Here is a 19,849-nt window from a genome sequence, read left to right on the forward strand (position 1 = left end):
CAGCCTGTGAAGCTACTCCCCTGCAGGTGGGCAGTCGGGGGCTTGAACCGGGATCCTTACACCAATCCTTGCACTTCACGCCATGTGTGCTTAACCTGCTGAGCTACCGCCAGACTCCCAACCTCCTTTTTTTTTTTTTACACTAGAATTATTTTGTATTTTTGTTATTTATTTACTTATTTTTATTTGCTGTAGTGTTATTGCTGGGGCTCCTGGTAGCCATTATTTTTCCTCTCTTTCTTTTATTTGATAGGACAGAGAGAAATTCAAAGGGTAGGAGGAGGTGGAGAGGGAGAAAGAGAGGCACTCACAGCACTGTTTCACTATCTCTGAAGCTTCCCCTGTGCAGGTGGGGACCAGGGGCTCGAAGCCAGCTCCTTGTGCTTGATGACATGTGCGTTCTACCAGACGCACCACTGCCTGGCCCCCCACTATTTATTTTTTCCCCCTGAATCATTTCATATCTTCTCTAAGAAGTGGCTTGGAATTGTCAAGAGAAATGGGAGAGGTTGGGAGGTGACTGCAGAGAAGCACTCGTGCTGTATCCATAAGGCTGGGATCAGATCTTTGGGGTCACATGGAAGCAGAAAATAAAAAACAAAGAACCACAGAGATGTGGATTAGTGTTTGAGTGTTTCCCTCTTCTGAAGAGTTTACAAAGAAATATGGGGAAAAGTGGCCTGTGAACGAAAATCTGCCATGACTGATTCCAGTGAGTGTGAGCAGAGACCCCCAGCAGTGCATTCAGACACCTCACAAGGCAGGAAGGACTCTGTGGAAAATTGACACGTGCCTCCACCTACTAACTTTCTACAGTTTTCTCAAAGGTGGTCTAGGTGACCTGGAAAGAAGGGTTAAAAATTTAAGATGTTCTAAAAAAGAAAGAGGAGGAGGGAGAGGAAGAGGATGAAGAAGAAGAGGAAGGAGGAGAAGGAAAAGGAAAAGAAGAAAGGATTAGATGGCAAAGAAAGGAGAAGTCTTGGAAGTCAGGCAGTAGCTAAGCGGGTTAAGCACACGTGGCTGAAGTGCAAGGACTGACCGGGCGTGAGAATCCTGGTTTGAGCCCCCGGCTCCCCCCTTGCAGGGGAGGTTGCTTCACAGGCGGCGGAGCAGGTCTGCAGGTGTCTGTCTTTCTCTCCCCCTCTCTGTCTTCCCCTCCTCTCTCCATTTCTTTCTGTCCTATCCAACAACGATGACATCAATAATAACTACAACAACAATAAAAACAAATAAGGGCAACAAAAGGGAAAATAAATAAATAAATAAATATATATATATATATAATAAAGTTTAAAAAAAAAGAAATGAGAAGTCTCTAATTTCCTTTTACACACACACACACACACACACACACACACACACACACACACACACACACACACGTTGGCCAGAAGCTCACCTGAGAGGAGCCTGCTTTGCCAAGTGTACAACCTTGGTTTAAGTTTGACCCCTACTTGCTCACTCTTTGTCTTTCCAGAACTTCAGTTGTGGGTGGGGGAAACCCACCCTTGCTATATCCTATTTTCAAGAGTAACTAATAGGTCTCTCTCTCTTCTCCTACCTTCCTTCCTTTCTTTAATTTAATTTTAATTTATTTTTTATTTATTTTTCTCCCGGGCTATCTCTGGGGCTTGGTGCCAGTGCTAATAGGCCATTTTTTCCATTTTATTGGATAGAACAGAGAGAAATTGAGAGAGGAGTGGATATAGAGAAGGAGAGAGAGACCTTGCAGACCTGCTTCACCACTTGTGAAGCAACCTTGCTTGGGTCTTTGTGCTTCTACTATGTATCCTTAACCCGTGTGCCCCCCAATCTTTCTCCCTCCCTCCCTCCCTCCCTCCCTTCCTTCCTTCCTTCCTCCCTTCCTTCCTTCCTTCTTTCCTTCCTTCCTCCCCTGCCCTCTTTCTCTCTTTCAAGATTATTTGTTTATTCACAAGAAATGGAAGGAAAGAGGGACAAAGCCAGAGCATCACTCTGGCACATGGAATTGAGTCCAGGAACTCATGCATCAGACTCTAATCTTTGTCCACTGTGCCACCTCCTGGGGCACTTGGTGGTTTTCCAATGTGTGTTACAGCAATGTTATTGGTTATTTACAAGCCAATTTACAAGAAAATGGCTGGAACTGGAGGAGATTATGCTTAGTGAAATAAGCAAAGAGATGAAAGACAACTACTGGATGGTTTTACTCATATGTGGAGTCCAGAGAACTGAAACACACAAACTTGAAGCCAGCAAACTGTTTCTTTGGGAGATGGGAGAGTGGGGACACAGAACTTGGGTGGTGGGTGTGATGTAGAACATTAAAAAATGGAAAAAATATCAAGAGAAAATAAGAAAAGAAAAACAGGGGCTGGGGAGACAGTATAATGGTTATGTAAAAGCCTTTCAAGCCTGAGGCTCTGAGGTTCCAGGTTCAATCCCCAGCCCCACCATAAACCAGAACTGAGCAGTGTTCTTTCTAGTCTCTCTCATTCTTTCTCTCTCTCTCTCCCTCTCTCTCAGTATCTTTCCCTCTGTATCTACTCTTTCTCATTGAAATAATAAACTAAAATAAAATACCTTTTTAAAAAGTATTTAAAATAAAAATGAAAAAAAAGAAAAGAAAAATAGCAGTTGGAGAGGTCTGCAGCTCTGAGGTCCCAAATTCAATCCCCAGCACCACCATAAGCCATAGCTGAGCAGCGTTCTGCTCTGTCTCTCTCTTTCTCTTATTAAAAGAAATAAAAACAAAATACTAAAAAATAAGCATATGCACCAAAATTTATAAGATTGATCATCTTTGAAATAACTTTTATTTATTTAAAATATTTTCCTAAATAAGTTGCCTAATTGAAGTTTTAAATTATTACTATATATTTTAACATTTTTACTTACAGAATGGAAATATTGACAAGACCATAGGATAAGAGGGATACAGTTCCCACCACCAGAACTCCGTATTCCATCCCCTCTTTTGAAGGCTTTCCTATTCTTTTTTTTTTTATCTTTATTTATTAGATAGAGACAGCCAGAAATCAAGAGGGTAGGGGAAATGGAGAGGGAGAGAGAAAGAGAGACACCTGTAGCCCTGCTTCACCACTTGCAAAGCTTTCCCTCTGCAGGTGGGGACCAGGGGCTTGAACCCGGATGCTTGAGCACTGTAACATGTGCACTCAACCAGGTGCGCCACCACCCGGTCACTATCTTTTTTTTTTTTTTTAAAGAATATGTTTTTTTATCTTTATTTATTTATTGGATCGACACAGCCAGAAGTTGAGAGGGAAAGTGGTTTTAGAAAGGCAGAGAGAGAAAGAGACACCTGCAACAGCCCTGCCTCACCACTCATGAAGCTTTCCTGCTGCAGATGGGGACCGGGGACTTGAACCTGGCTCCTTGCACACTGTAACATGTGGGCTCAACCAGGTGCACCACCACCCAGCCTCAGCTTTCCTATTCTTTATCTCTCTGGGAATATGAACCCAGCATCATTATGGGTTGCAGAAGGTGAAGTTCTGGCTTCTGTAATTGTTTCCCTGCTGAGCATGGGTATTATTATTTTTAAATGTATTACTATTGTTGGACAAGTAAAATATGCCCACAGTATAAACTTTGAACACTAAAGCTAGTGATATGTAAAGATTAATACTCCATTATAGATCCATGCCCCTACCACTAGAATGATTTCTGTGCACATCAAATCATTTCTATCTTTCTTTTTAAAATTTATTTTCCCTTTTTGTTGCCCTTGTTGTTTTTAATTGTTGTTGTAGTTATTATTGATGTCATCATTGTTGGATAGGACAGAAAGAAATGGAGAGAGGAGGGGAAGACAGAGAGGGGAAGAGAACCTGCTTCACCGCTTGTGAAGTGACTCCCCTGTAGGTAGGTGGGTAGCTGAAGACTGGAACTGGGATCCTTAAGCAGGTCCTTGCACTTAGCGCCACGTGCGCTTAACCCGCTGCGCTACCGCTTGATTTCCTCATTTCTATCTTTCTAAAATTATTGGGACATGCTAATTCATTTTTTTGAAGAAGCAGTGCATGAACATTGTTCTGTACATAACTCATAGCAGACCCTGTCTACCCCTTGACCATATTGTAGCCATCACTGGACTGTACCACAGAAGAGCAAAATCATAAAAATAGAAAAAAGGAGTGAAAAAGAACATTCTTTTTTTTTTTTTTTGCCTCCAGTGTTATTGCTGGGGCACAGTGCCTGCACTATGAATCCACTGCTCCTGGAGGCCATTTTCCCCCCTTTTGTTGCCCTTGTTGTAGACTTGCTGTGGTCATTATTGTTGTTATTAATGTCGTTCGTCGTTGGATAGGACAGAGAGAATTCGAAAGAGGAGGGGAAGACAGAGAGGGGGAGAGAAAGACACCTGTAGACCTGATTCACCGCCTGTGAAGCGACTCCCTACAGGTGGGGAGCCGGGCTCGAAAACGGGATCCTTATGCGGGTCCTTGCGCTTTGCGCCACATGCGCTTAACCCGCTGCACTATTGCCCCACCACCGAAAAAGAACATTCTATAGAAACACGTTACACATTCAAAGGGGGTTGAGTGATGGCGCACCTGGTTGAGCACACACATGACCATACATGAGGACCAGGGTTTAAGCCCTTGGTCCCCAGTGAAGCAAAGTTTCTCTTTCTTGTTCCCTCTCTATGTTCCCCTTCCCTTCTCAGTTTCTCTCTATCCTTTCAAAGAAAAAGGAAAAAAAAAAAGACTGTCCAGATCAGTAGATTCACGGTGTAGGCATTCAGGTCCAGTGATAACCACGCTGGCAATTTACGAAAGAAAAAGAAGAAAAAAAAAGAAATATATTCAAAGGGCAAATTCCTACCATGGTTGTGAGAAGGAGGAAACATGGCATGTGCCAGTAACTTCCACTGAATTTATATTTTATAATTTCCTTTTAAAATTTGTATTTATTTCTTTATTTTATTTTATTTCACAACTCCCATCACCAAAGGTCTGTGTCACCACCCTCACACTGATAGATAGCCACTATCCTTCTCCCAGTCCTGAAAATTGACATATTTTTACACTTGTAGGTTCGATTGTTTATGTTTCACATATGAGCGAAACCATATTGTAGCTGTCCTCCTCTTTACTAGCTTCACTGAGCACCATCTTCTCCAATTCCACCCAGTTTATCCCAGAAGACACAACATCATCCCTTTATATTGCCGCATAATATTTTTTTAAGTATATTGTCCCATAATTTTTGTACCCAGACATCTTTTTTTTAAAGAGAGAGACCCCATCTCTCTTTTTTCTTTTCTTTATTTCTTTATTTATTCCCTTTTGTTGCTCTTGTTGTTTTATTGTTGTAGCTATTATTGTTGTTGATGTCGTCGTTGTTGGACAGGACAGAGAGAAATGGAGAGAGGAGGGGAGACAGGGCGAGAGAAAGATAGACACCTGCAGACCTGTTTCACGGCCTGTGAAGCGACTCCTGTGCAGGTGGGAATCTGGGGGCTGGAACTGGGATCGTTATGCCAGTCCTTGCTCTTCGCACCACCTGCGCTTAACCTGATGCGCTACTGCCCGACTCCCCAGGCATCTGTTTCAGGGCATTTTTTTTGTTTCCAGGATTTTTGCTATTGTGAATAAAGCCTCTATGAACACGGGGGTGCATATGTCTCTTCGAGATCAGTGTTATTACATCTTGTTTATTTATTTCTTTATTTACATACTTACATATTTATTTATGAGAAAGGAGGAGAGAGAAAGAACCAGACATCACTCTGGTACATACGTTGCCAGGGATTGAACTCAGGACCTTCTGCTTAAGAGTCCAATGCCTTATTCACTGCGCCACCTCCTGGGCCACAGTGTTATTACATCTTTTGGGTATTGACTGGTCCTGGGTCCCGGAGAGGAGGGCTTAATAATGACAGGGCACAGAAGGACCAGATTGATTTCTGATGCTTTACTCTTAGCAGAGCTCAGCTTATAGAGTAAAGCAATAACAATGATTTGAATTATCAGTTTAGACAGTAAGACACAGGGTCCAAAGTTCAACTCCGTGAAGTAGTGAAGACTCAACAAGAATTTTTGTTGACTTTCCCTTCAACCAGCTGAAGCCTGTACTGAAGGTCAAAATAACCTTGCCGGAAGTCGGGCGGTAGGGCAGCAGGTTAAGCGCATTTGGCGCAAAGCCCAAGGAGAGGCTTAAGGATCCTGGTTCGAGCCCCCAGCCCCGCAGGGGAGTCGCTTCACAGGCGGTGAAGCGGGTTTGCAGGTGTCTGTCTTTCTCTCACCCTCTTTGTCTTCCCCATTTCTATCCTAACATCGACGACATCAATAACACCAACAATAACTACAACAATAATAAAAAATAAGGGCAACAAAAGGAAAAATATATATATATAAAATAATAACCTTGCCTGTCTGCCAGTGATTTTTTTATACAACCCATGTGAATGAGCCCAAAGGTCAGAGCAAGGTGTTCTTGGACCTTGTCCATCAGAACCATACAGATCCTCATGGAAGTAAGCATACAGTATTCCCTGGACCTTAACTACCAGGGCTGCACAGGCTTCCTCTTAAGATGATCCTATGGTGCTGCTCAGGCCAGTGTCCCTGACAGGGTAAATGCCTCATAGAGAAATTGCTGGGTCGTGTGGCATTTCCACCTGTGTTTGTTTAAGGATTCTCCACACTGTTCTCCAGAGCGGCTGCCCCAGTTTGCACTCCCACCAGCAGTGTAATGGAGTTCTCCTCTCTCCACCTCCTCTCCAGCGCTTCTCTTCTCTTGTTTTATTGATGGAGCCCATTCTCACGGGTGTGAGGTGGAATCTCAGTGTGGTTTTGATTTGTATTTCTCTGATAATAAGTGAGTTAGAACATTTCTGCGAATGTTTGTGGGCCTCGTGTATTCTTCTTTAGAGACCCCTCTATTCATATCTTCTGCCCACTTTTTAATTGGGTGGTTCATATATATATATATATATATATAATTTTTTAATTAATTAATTGCCTCCAGGGTTATTTCTGGGGCTCGGTGTCTGCACTACAGATCCACTGCTCCTGGAGGATATTTTTTTCCTTTTGTTGCCCTTGTTGTTTATCATTGTTGTTGTTGTTATTATTGTTGTCATTGTTGGATAGGACATAGAGAAATTGAGAGAGGAGAGAGGAGGAGAAGACAGAGAGGGGGAGAGAAAGATGGACACCTGCAGACCTGTTTCACTGCTTGTGAAGCGACTCCCCTGCAGATGGGGAGCCGGAGACTTGAACCGGGATCCTTAAGCTGGTCCTTGTGCTTCAGGCCATGTGCACTTAACCCCATGCACTACCACCCAGCCCCCTTGGGTTTTTCTTTTTTCCTTTTGTTGATCTGCAGTTCTTTTTTTTTTTTAATTTCTTTATTGGGGGATTAATGTTTTATAATTGACAGTAAATACAATAGTTTGTACATGCATAACATTTCTCAGTTTTCTACATAAAAATACAACCCCCACTAGGTCCTCTGCCATGCTTTTTCAGGACCTGTACTCTCCCACCACCCACCGCAGAGTCTTTTACTTTGGTGCAATACACCAGATCTGTAGTTCTTTATATTTGATATTAACTGCTTCTCTGAAATGTAGTGTGTAAAATGTCTTTTTCCATTTGCTGGGTTTCCTGTTTATCCTCATGGAATTTTCTTATGTGCAAAATATCTTATAGTTTAATTATATATATATATATATATATATATATATATATATATATTGCTATGCCCAGAAGTTTGAGTCCCGATCTCACGCAAAGAAGACTAGGATCACATGCAATAGCAAGAGCCTTTATTAGGAAGTTTAAGCTTAGGCCGCCAAAAGCCTTCCAAGCAAAGGGAGAGTTTAAGATCAGGCCGCCAACAGCCTTCCAAGCAAAAGGTATGACCCCGCACCTTTTTATAGTTATCACAGGGTGGACACAGGTGGAAATATCCACCTGGAACAAGGAACAATTGCTCTCAGTATTCAGGGCCCATGTCCAACCCCACTATATATATATATATATATATATATGGAGCTTACTTGCTATTACCTGAGAAGGATGTGACCCTCTCTGTCTCTTTAAGTTGAATTCTTATTAGAGATAAATGTAGCTAGAAGGACACTTAGCTGAGAGAGACTAAAAACAGTGCTGTTCAGTAAAAACAAAACAAAACATAGTGTCCAGATGCTGGTTTCTAATAATCATTCTCCAATAAAAAGAATAAGGACTCAAATGATGAAACCTCTTGTCACAGTGTAGATGAACTGGAATCCTGCTGCTGACTGAGTAGGCCAGAAAAAGGAGCTGCTGCAGATGTTCTCACTCACTGTTGGGATCTAGGACATAGCAAGGTACAGTGAGGGCATGACCTCCACAAACTGTGGGCTACTGTGCAGACCAGGGACTTGGAGAGGGGAAGGGAAGGACAGGGACCCAAGTCCCTGCAGGATCACTGTGTGGTGGAGGGCCAGGTGTACTGACACCTGTCTTGGGGAGATGTTGAAATGTAGCCTTGTGACATCAACGATCCTGTAACTCTGTAAATCAACATTTCCTCAATAAAATGATACTAAAGTGAAAACTAGTATAAATGGGTTAAAAAATAATTACCAGTAGGTTAAAAGAGAGAGAGAGAAACAGAACTCCTAGGAGTTCTGATTTTAGGACTGGAGCCAGAAAAATACAGGATAAGCCTAGATTATCCAGCAGTAACAGTGAAGATAAGAGACAGAAGATAAGAGAAATTATAGGAACATAGGAAAAAAACACAAACGACAACTTAAATGAAGTTCTCTCTCTCTCTCTCTCTCTCTCTCTCTACTCCCCCCCTTTCTCTTTATTACCAGAGCACTGTTTAGCTCTGGCTTATGGTGGTGAAGGGGATTGAACCTGGGGCTTTGGAGCTTCAGGTTTGAAAGTCTCTTTATATAACCACTATGTCATATACCCCTGCCCCCCCTTTTTAATTCTCCCTTAAAATTTTTAGCTAGACCCCAGATCACATCAAATCAATGGGGTTTACAGTCAACAATATTTATACACCTTTCCCATATTTGGGAGCTATTCTCTTCCCTGATCCAGCTTTCTGGTCTTTTTTCCAGCCATAACGTCATCTCCCCAGACAATAATTTGGATCCACCTGCATATCAGATTTCAGGCTCAGGGGAAAGAAAAAAAAAAAACAAAACCTAGTATAGCCAAAGACCCTTTGGAATATAACTAAAATATGCCTACTAGCTATCTACAAAACGGAGGACACCCCCCCCCCCAACTCTTCATCTGTACTATTCCAGCCTTTAGGTTCATGATTAGTCAACAATTTGTTTGGCTTTATATGTTAACTCTCTTTTCAGCCACCAGGTTCCAGATGCTAAGATGATGCCAACCAGACTTCCCTGGACAGACAACCCTACCAATGTGTCCTGGAGCTCCGCTTCCCCAAGGACCCGCCTCACTAGGGAAGGAGAGAGACAGGCTGGGAGTATGGATCCACCTGTCAACACCCATGTTCAGCGAGGAAGCAATTACAGAGGCCAGACCTTCTACCATCTGCATCCCACAATGACCCTGGGTCCATACTCCCAGAGGTTTAAAGAATAGGAAAGCTATCAAGGGAGGGGATGGGATATGGAGTTCTGGTGGTGGGGATTGTGTGGAGTTGTACCCCTCTTGTGCTATGGTTTTGTCAGTGTTTCATTTTTATAAATAAAAAAATGAGATAGAGACAAAAAAATTTTTTAGCTAAAGCACTGCACAGCTCTGAATTATGGTGGTGCTGGGGATCGAGCCTGGACTTTAGAGGCTCAGGAATGAGCCTTCTACATTATTATTATATCTCCCTGCCCTCTGAATGAGTTCTGCTGGTCAAATGTAGAATAATTTGAGCAACACAATATGTCATAAAAACCTAAAAAAGGGAGTCGGGCAGTAGCGCATTGGGTTAAGCGCAGGTAGTGCAAAGCACAAGGACCAGCGTAAGCATCCCAGTTGGAGCCCCCGGCTCCCCACCTTCAGGGGAGTCGCTTCACAAGTGGTGAAGCAGGTCTGCAGGTGTCTATCTTTCTGTCCCCTTCTCTGTCTTTCCCTCCTCTCTCCATTTCTCTCTGTCCTATCCAACAATGACAATATCAATAACAACAATGATAATAACTACAACAACAATAATTAAAAACCCAACAAGGGCAACAAAAGGGAATAAATAAATAAACCTAAAAAAAGTAAGATAAATTTGCGTTAGTCTATACTGATATATATATATATATATATGTCAGGTGGTGGTGCACCTGGTTAAGTGCACTAATTACAGTGCACAAGGAACTGGGTTCAAACCCCTCGTCCCCATCTGTAGGGGAAAAGCTTTGTAAGTGGTGGAGCAAGGCTGCAGATGTCTCTCTGTCTCTCTCCCTCTCTCTCTTCCCCTCCCCTCTCATTTTCTCTCTGTCTCTATCCAATAAATAAATAATAAATAAATATTGTACAAATAGAGAAGAGACAAATTCTCTAGGCAGAAAAGTTGCAAATAATTTATATAGACCTCTCTTCCCCAAGGAGGAAGAACATTATTCCTTGTTTATATGCATATGACTCCCATCTATTTCAAATATTTGTTTTATTTTGTTATTTTAAAATATTATTTATTTGAGAGAAATGAGGCTTGAGAGTAAAAGAACCAGAGCCATCACCCTAGTATATGCGCTGCCAGGGATCCAACATGGAACATTAAGCTTGAGAATCTAATGCCTTCGTCAGGTGGTGGGGCACTTGACTGAGTGCACACAACCTTGAGCAAGGACCTGGGCTCAAGTCTTCAGTCCCCACTGTAGTGACAAAGCAATACTGCAAGTGTGTATCTCTTCCCCCCAGCCTGTCTCCCCCTCCCTCTCAAGTTCTCTCTGTCTTTATCCAAAACATATGAATACAAAGATTTAAGAAAAAAGAATCTAATGCCTTCATTATGGGTCCACCTCACAGAATGTCACATTTGTTTTATTTTAATGAGAGAGGGATGGAGAGAGAGAGAGAGAGATACAGAAGGGAGTCCAGCAGCAGCGCAGAGGGTTATATGCAGGTGGCGCCAAGCCCAAGGACCAGCATAAGGTTCCCCACCTGTAGGGGAGTCACTTCACAGGTGGTGAAGCAAGTCTACAGGTGTTTATGTTTCTCTCCCCGTCTCTGTCTTCCCCTCCTCTCTTTATTTCTCTCTGTCCTATCCAACAACAATGACATCAATAACAAAAATAATAACTACAACAACAATAAAACAAGGGCAACAAAAGGGAATAAATAAATTAAAAAATTAGATACCAGGAGTTGGGCAGTACCGAGGTGGGTTATCACATGTGGCACAAAGCACAAGGACCAGCCTAAGGATCTTGGTTTGAGGCCCTGGCTCCCCATCTGCAGGGGAGTCGATTCACAGATGGTGAAGCAGGTCTGCAATTGTCTATCTTTCTCTTCCCCATTCTGCCTTCCCCTCCTCTCTCCATTTTTCTCTGTCCTATCCAACAACGATGACATCAACAACAACAATAATAAATACAATAAAAAAACAAGGGCAACAAAAAGGGAAAAATAAATATAAAAAATATTAAAAAGTTAAAAAAAATTAGGTACCACCTATTTTTAAAAAAAAATAAAAAATAAAGATACAGAAAAAGATCAGGGACGATGACAACAACAATAACAATAAAAACAAGGGCAACAAAAGGGAAAATAAATAAATAAAATTAAAAAAACAACCTGATAGGTATTCAGAATTATGGAGTCTTATTTATTTATTCTTAATTTATTTATTAACTAGAGACTGAGAAATTGAGAGGGAGTGGGGAGATATAGAGGGAAAGAGAAGGGCGGGGATAGATAGCAAAATGGTTATGCAAAGAGACTCTGGTGCCTGAGGCTCTGAAGTTCCAGGTTCAATCTCTTGCACCAGCATAAGCCAGAACTGATCAGTGGTATAGTAAGAGAGAGAGAGAGAGAGAGAGGAATCTTGCATTACTGCTTCAACATTTGTAGAACTTCTCCATGGCAGATGGTGGGGGGGCTTGAACCTAAGTCCTTGCCACTGTAACATGTACATTCAACCAGGTATACCATCACCCAGGCCCCAAAATATTAAGAACATCACAAAACAAGGCAAGTCTGAAAAATCTTCATAGGTCAAGAGAAGCCCCAGGAGACATGATGATCCTTAATGTGATCCTAGAACAGAAATTGAACCTAGGGAGTTGGGCGGTGGAGTAGTAGGTTAAGCGCAGGTGGCGCCAAGCAAGGACTGACTGGCTTAAGGATCCCAGTTCGAGCCCCCAGCTCCCCACCTGCAGAGGAGGACATATTAACTTTTTCCCCAGGCATAAAACTTTTGCCAAGCCTCTTAAAAACTACCAGACCCTTAGGCACTGCTCCTCTGTTGCTTAATGGCTAATTGTTCTGGTAGCTAATTTGAAAAGCAAATTGCCTTCATCCATCCCATAAAATTTAAGAGCTCTTTATTCTGTATACTTATTTTTTTTTTAACAAAGTTTCAGATCTTGAGCAAATGCTTCATTGTTAGGGAACAAAGATATTTTTTGTTGTTGTTGTTTGTTTTTAAAGAGTGATTGTCATGAGAGTACAACTTTGGGAGCTGGTGATACATGACAGCTTTCTTTTTACTACAAGGTTTTTGCTGATAGTTGTGTAACAGAAAGACATTTTAAAATATTTTATTGTGGGACTGGGTGGTGGTGCACCTAGTTGAGTACACGTTACAATGCTCAGGGACCTGGGTTTAAGTCCCTAGTCTGCACCTGCAGGGAAAGCTTTATGAGTGGTGAAGCAGGTCTATAGGTGTCTCTGTCTCTCTTCCTTTCTATCTCTCCCTTCTCTCTTGATATCTGGCTGTCTCTATCAAATAAAGATAATAAAAAAATTTTAATTCATTGTTTATTTAAATGAGAAATACATATACACACACTAGCACTAATTACTCAGCTCTGGCTTGTACTGGTGCTGAGAGTTGCACCTGGGACCACAGAGCCCCAGGCATGAAAGTCTTTTGCATAAATGTTGTGCTTTCTATATCCCCAGCTCCAAGAAGGTATTTTGTCTAAGGATTTGAGACTCCAATGAACTTTTCAAAGTCACTTATTTTCTTTCATCAGGAAGAAAGGGCTTAAAGAGGCAAAAAAAAAAAAAAAAAAAAAGGACGAAAGGGCTTATGATAGTGCTGGGGATTGAACCTAGGGTCTTGGAGCCTCAGGCATAAAGGTCTTTCTTCATAACCATTAGGCTGTCCTCTCAGTTAGTTGGGTACTTTAAAAGACAACAAAGCAAGCGCATATGACACAAAGCGCAAGGAATATAGCACAAAGCGCAAGGACTGGCATAAGGATGTCGGTTTGAGCCCCTGGCTTCCCACCTGCAGGGGAGTCGCTTTACAGGCAGTGAAGCAGGTCTGCTTCCCGTCTCTTGTCTTTCCCTCTTCTCTCCATTTCTCTCTGTCCTATCTAACGATAACATCAATAACAACAATAATAACTACAACAACAATAAAAAACAAGGGCAACAAAAAGGGAAAATAAATAAATAAACATTTTTTTTTAAAAAAAGGGAGACAAAGCTCAATTTTATTTATTTGTTTATTTATTTATTTGAAACATGGAGAGACAAAGGCAGAAACAAAGAGATCACAGCACTAAAGCCTCTTTCAAGGCGGTAGGGGATCAGGCTTGAATCTGGGCACAGGACAAAGCAGTACACTATCGAGCTACTTGGCCTGGATATACATATTTTTTGGCCTCCAGGGTTATAGCTGGGGTTTGGTGCCTGTATTACAAATCCACTGCTCCTGGAGGCCATTTTTCCCACTTTGTTGCCCTTGTTTGTTGTTATTGTTGCCATTGCTGTTGTTAGGACAGAGAAATCAAGAGAGGAGGGGAGACAGAAAGGGGGAGAGAAAGAGAGACACCTGCAGACCTGCTTCACCGCTTGTAAAACGAACTCCCCCCCCCCCCCCAGCAGATGGTGAGCCCGGGGCTCCAACCAGGACTTTCACACTTGTCCTTGTGCTTGGCGCAATGTGCACAACGCTTATTTATTTATTTATTTAGGGATTAATGCTTTACCGTTGACAGTAAATACAATAGTTTGTAGATGCATAACACTTCTCATTTTTTTCACACAACAATACAACCTCCCCTACTATGTCCTCTGCCATCCTGTTCCAGGACCTGAACCCTCCCCCCCCCACCTACCCCAGAGTCTTTTACTTTAGTGCAATACATGGAAGCTCAAATTTTAATAGCTGTCTGAGATGCTTAGTCTCACTGCAGCAGATTTGCTATTACTTTAAAAAAAAAGAAAGAAAGAAAGAAAGAAAGAAAAAGTGACCTTCATTCCCGTCTCAACCATAGCAAGCCCTGGGGTCACTGCAGAGTTCAAGGTACATTTAAAAGCTGGTTGCCCACAGTTAATGAGAATCCAGGCTGCACTTTTGGCAGTTGGGGTCACCGTTTTCGCCACCAAGCTCCACTGTCATTGGTGCCCACCAGCACCACCCTCAGGTCGAAGGGTGTTGGAGAGAGACACGGGGTCAGGGATGCGGCGGGAATTCCGCCGGCAGGGACAGACACCACGTGGACCCCGGCTCCAGCTTCACTCCGCCAGCTGCTTTGGGAGGGGCGGGACGCGGCCAAGGGGCGGGCAACGCCCCCTATGTCAGCCAATGAGTGGCGAGGACTCCAGCCAGACCTCCGCCTATTGGCTGGCTCTGGCTTCGCCCCTCGCCGGGCTGGGTTCCCTCTAAAGCCTTGCAGCAGCCGCGTGGACTCCGGCTTTTGTGAGCTTGTGGTTGCAAGCCGGGCATTACTGCAGCTCTCTTCCTGGTGGTTCTCGGGTCTCGGGGAAGCGTCCCAGTTTCCTCCTAGTTCGGATCTGCCTCGCTTTCTTTCCTCCGCAGCTCGGCATGCAGAATAAAGACACCTCCCCCTACGGCTTCCTGCCTAGGTTCCAGCATTTCGCCACTCAGGCCATCCACGAGGGCCAGGAGCCGGAGCAGTGGAAGTCCCAAGCCGTGGTGCCCCCGATCTCACTGTCCACCACCTTCAAGCAGTGTGCTCCAGGACAGCACTCGGTCAGCTGGGTCTCTGGGTGTGTGTGGGGGGTGGGGGGTGGTGCTCCTAGGTCGGGCGGGAAAAGGGGCTTTGCAAATTTGAAAAGCTACACGGGCAATGTTGAAAGTGCTTTATTAATTAGAAAGATGCCCCCCCGCCCCCGAAAGGATGTTTTAGTATATCTGTCGCCCTCCTTGCAGAGAAGCTTTGAATTGGATGGTCCAGCGATCCTATTTCTTTTCATTAGCACGACTAGAAGGAACAGTTCGTCCAAAGTGCCACATAGATTTGGACAGAAATTAATGTGATTTTTTAGTGCAGGTTTACAGTTCAAAAGGGAGTCATAATTTACCTGTATTACCTTTAGTAGCAAAAAATTATAAAACTATAATGACGACTTGGCTAAACACACACACACACCTACAATCAGGATTCCTAAAAGCTATATTCAGTTAATTATTGAATACTTACTCTGTGCTAGAAACATGCATATACTGTCATGTGTATTGCATTATTATCTCAATTAATCGTGATAATCGTAGTCTGAACTAGGCTTTTTCTTTTTGAGATCTGGGGAGTGTGTTAAGTAACTAGCCCAAGACCACTTGGTGAATTCAAGCCCGCCCCAGAGCTGCATTCATAGGATTTGGGATACACCTTGCTCTCTCTACTCCAGTAGTATTAGCAATAAGCTAACCCATTGCATCATTCAAACAGTGTAGTCTAGTGATTAAGAGGGCAAACTTGTTGAGGATTTGAAGATAGAGGTGACCTAGATAGTTTTGTATTTCATGCTGTTTTGCAGCAGGGCAGGTCTTACACATTTTCTATAGAAAAAGGATTAAACCGAGGCCAGGTGGTGGCCCACCTTGTTGAGCTCACGTATTACAATGCTCAAGGACTCGAGTTTGAGCCCCTGGCCCCACCTGCAGGGGGAAAGCTTTGCGCGTGGTGGAGCAGTGCTACAGGGGTCTCCCTCTCTGTCTCTCCCCCTATCACCCTCTTGATTTCTGGCTGTCTTTATCCAATAAATAAGATAATAAAATATTAGAGAAATAAAAAGAATTAAACAGAGTTATAAATGACTTAAGAGACTTATGAGGGAGCTCTCTGTTAATCACATTGTGCTTCCGTTTTGGTGACAGACACGCTGAAGTTTGGTAGTTCAGCCGGTTAAGTGCTTGTGGTGCAAAGCGCAAGGGCCTGCATAAGGATCCTGGTTCGAGCCCCCAGCTCCCCACCTACAGGGGAGTTGCTTTACAGGCGGTGAAGCAGGTCGCAGGTCTCTATCTTTTTTTTTCCCTCTCTGTCTTCCCTTTCTCCATTTCTCCCTGTCTTTCCTATCCAACGACGACGACATCAATAGCAGCAACACTAATAACTACAACAATAAAACAAGGACAACAAAAGAGAATAAATAAATAAATAAATACAATATTAAAAAAGAAGTTGTCTTCTCTCTCACCCTTCTGACTAGATCTTACATGAAACCTTCTCTCTCAAATGTAATAAATGAAATAATCCTCCAACACAGATAAAGCTAGTGGCTAGAAGTATCCTAAGGCACAGGTAGGTGCTGGAGGCCACACCAGCAACCTCACGCATGCCAGTCTGATGCTATGCTAGTTAGTTGAACTTTTTCTTCCAGCTGCACTACTGGTTTTTGAAATATACATGTGTATACAACCTCTCTTTCTAGCGTGAGTTTGTTCCTGGTGTAGGGTTTTGTGATGTGTGGCTGTCCAAGCCTTAGAATTTAGTGCAGGAAGTCGTGCATTAGCGCAGCGGGTTAAGCAAGGACACGTGAAAGGATCCCGGTTGGAGTCCCCGGCTCCCCACCTGCAGGGGAGTCCCCGGCTCCCCACCTGCAGGGGAGTCCCTTCACAGGCAGTGAAGCAGGTTTGCAGGTGTCTATCTTTCTCTCTACCTCTCTGTCTCCCCCTCCTCTCCATTTCTCTCTGTCTATCCAACAACAATAATAACTACAACAACAATGAAAAACAACAAGGGCAACAAAGGGAAAATAAATATTAAAAAAAATTTTTTTTTAAAGAATTTAGTGCAAAAGCTGAATATTTAACTATAATGTGAGTAATTCAATGTTTTCAGGGATCCAGCAGGGATGATGAACTCCACAAATTGCATGAAAACAAACTAACCAACTACCTTAAAAAAAGGTCAAGGGCTCTGAAGAGCTGAATGAAAATCAATTTTTCCAGTTCTACTTGGAAAGCCATTGACTGGACTAGAGAGTGGGAGAGCTGGGTGGTGGCGCATGTGCTTCAGTGTACATGTTACAATATGCAACGACATAAGTTCAAGTCCCTGGTCCCCACTTGAAAGGGAAAAGCTTTGTGAGTGGTGAAGCAGGGCTGTAGGTTTCTGTCTGTCTCTCTCCCTATCTCCCCCTTCCCTCTCAATTTCTAGCTGTCTCTATCCAATAAGTAAATAAATTTTTTAAAAAAGACAGTGAACTTTAAAAAAGAGAGTAGGAATTTGTCACTGAAACATTGTTCTCCCACCCCCAAGTTAAGCAGATACAGTGAAGATTTATGGAGACAGGGCATAAATTTAAACAAGTTTTTTTTTTTCTTTTTTTTCTCTTTTCTCTCTGTCTGGTGAGCTCACCTGCGAGTCACAGCAAAGAGATGGTAGTGGGGAGTGGTGAGGATGCCCTGGTTCCTATAAAACTTGGCGACACAGTTTATCATGAAACCAGGAAATAACAAAGCAGCACGACCTTATTATGTACATTACTAATATTTGGGACTCCTGAATCAGAAACACAGATATTAAAGACTGGTTGTGTGTGTGTGTGTGTTATGTGAGGCTGGCAGATAAAATTGCAGGCTTTAAAAGTCAGTATTGAACTCCTTATTTGAATTCTGGCTGACACTTCCTAATTATCATTACATCTGCCTATACTCTGCTTAAAGCAGGCTGTGAGGATGAATAAAATGGCTGGCTGGGTAGGGGTAAATAGCAGAATGGTCATGCAAAAAGCTCCCAAGCCTGAGGCTTTGAAATCCCAAATTCAATCCCCCCATCCCACCATAAGCCAGGGCTTAGCAGTGCTCTGATAAAAATAAAGTAAAATAAGATAAATAAAATAAAATGACTGGACGAGTGCACCTAGTAAGGAATCCTATGTGTGAAAACCCAAAATGGAAAAAAATTTAAAGTACTGACTAGACCTTCTCTGCTGAGAATTACCACCTTATGTGTAAAATCACTTTTGAAAAGTAAATCATGAGGTTGGGGTATGAGAACTAGAGCATTACTCTGGCACATGCAAAAACAGGGATTGAACTCTGGACCTTGTGTTTGAGAGTCCAAAGCTTTATCGAAATACCCAAGACACTATAATCACTTTGAAAGATGTTTAGTTATTTATTTAGTAGACACAGAGACATTTATAAGGAAAGGGGGAGATAGAGAGGGATGGAGAAAGAGAGACACCTGCAGCACTGCTGGTGAAGCTTGTCTCTCCCCCTCCCCAGTTCTTCAGTTCAGGACCAGGGGCTTGAACACATAGTAGCATGTGTGCTTAACCAGGTGCACCATTGCAAAGCCCTTATAATGACTTTTATAAAATAAGAAACCTGAATTCTGAGCATTTGTAGAATTTTTAGTTGGAAGCTAAATAGAACTTAAGTGACTTAGTTTTTAAAAAAGAAAAGGAAACCAGAATAGAACTGAGCTGACTGATGGCTCATGTGATTCTATTCTTTACCTGCCCAGATTAATGGATAAAGTTGAACACAGTATACTCTTAGACTAAAATAACCATTTATCTAGTGGCTAGTGCCAGGCACCACATACAGAATTTATACATAATCTAGATATCTGTATTTTACTCCCATTTGATAATCTTAAGATTGACTCTGAAAAACATGAACTAATTTGCCTATTGGCTTGCAGATCAGAGCTGACAGATACAGAATTCTAATCTAGTTTGGCTGCCTCCACGTCTTCCCACAGCACTACAGCCAGAACTCTGTTAGCAAGACAAATGGCAACTAAATTACAGGAAACATATGAGGATAAACTCAGGATTGTGGAGATGTACATGTTAAGACTCTGACAAAGGGGGGGGGGGGCAGATGGTGTTACATCTGGTTGAGTGCTCACATTAGAGTGCACAAGACCCAGGTTCAAACCTGCAGTCCCCACCTTCAGGGGGAAAGCTTCATGAGTGATGAAGCAGAGTTGCAGGTGTCTCTCTGTCTCTTTTCTTTTCTGTCTCCCCCACTCCTCTCAATTTCACTATCTTTCTCTATCCAATAATAAATACAAATATTTTTTTAAAAATGACAATAAACTAGCATTGCTTAGGATAAATTGTTCTTTTCCTCAGGGTTTTGAGTACAGCCGCTCTGGAAACCCCACCAGGAACTGCTTGGAAAAGGCCGTGGCAGCACTAGATGGGGCTAAGTATAGTAAGTGATTTCTATTTCAAAGTTGAAGTCTAGAATCTATTACACAAAGAAAATTGTAGAGTCACAGAATGCAGGATTGGAAAGAAGTAAGAACTGGTGAAATTAAAAAAGGACTCTATAAAACATAGTGGGGGCTCAATTTGTTAAGGCCCCTAGAAACATAAGAAGCTTGAACTTTTTATTTATTTATTTTTTACCAGAGCTCTGGCTTATGGTGGTGCAGGGGATTGAACCTGGGACTTTGGAGCCTCAGGCATGAAAGTCTCTTTGCATAACCACTATGCTATCTACCCTTGCCCAAGCTTGAACTTTCTGTGAACCACTGGCTTCTGATTTTTTTATTGAT

General features: G+C 42.5%; 1 protein-coding gene across 2 annotated transcripts in view; it reads left to right on the plus strand.

Moving 5' to 3' along the window:
* Positions 1–14,765: 14,765 nt before the first annotated feature.
* The window catches only part of CTH (cystathionine gamma-lyase), a 34,093-nt gene continuing 29,009 nt past the window's right edge, over positions 14,766–19,849 (plus strand). The window contains exons 1-2 of one of the 2 annotated variants that reach the window (XM_060206437.1): positions 14,766–15,084; positions 19,422–19,503. In XM_060206437.1, coding sequence (XP_060062420.1) covers positions 14,917–15,084; positions 19,422–19,503 — 250 coding nt within the window. In that variant the 5' untranslated portion in view covers positions 14,766–14,916. The remainder of the gene's footprint in view (positions 15,085–19,421; positions 19,504–19,849) is intronic. The other variant, XM_060206438.1, reaches the window with a different exon arrangement.

Source organism: Erinaceus europaeus, chromosome 13 (genome assembly GCF_950295315.1).
Source record: "Erinaceus europaeus chromosome 13, mEriEur2.1, whole genome shotgun sequence".
Classification (NCBI taxonomy): Eukaryota; Metazoa; Chordata; class Mammalia; order Eulipotyphla; family Erinaceidae; genus Erinaceus; species Erinaceus europaeus.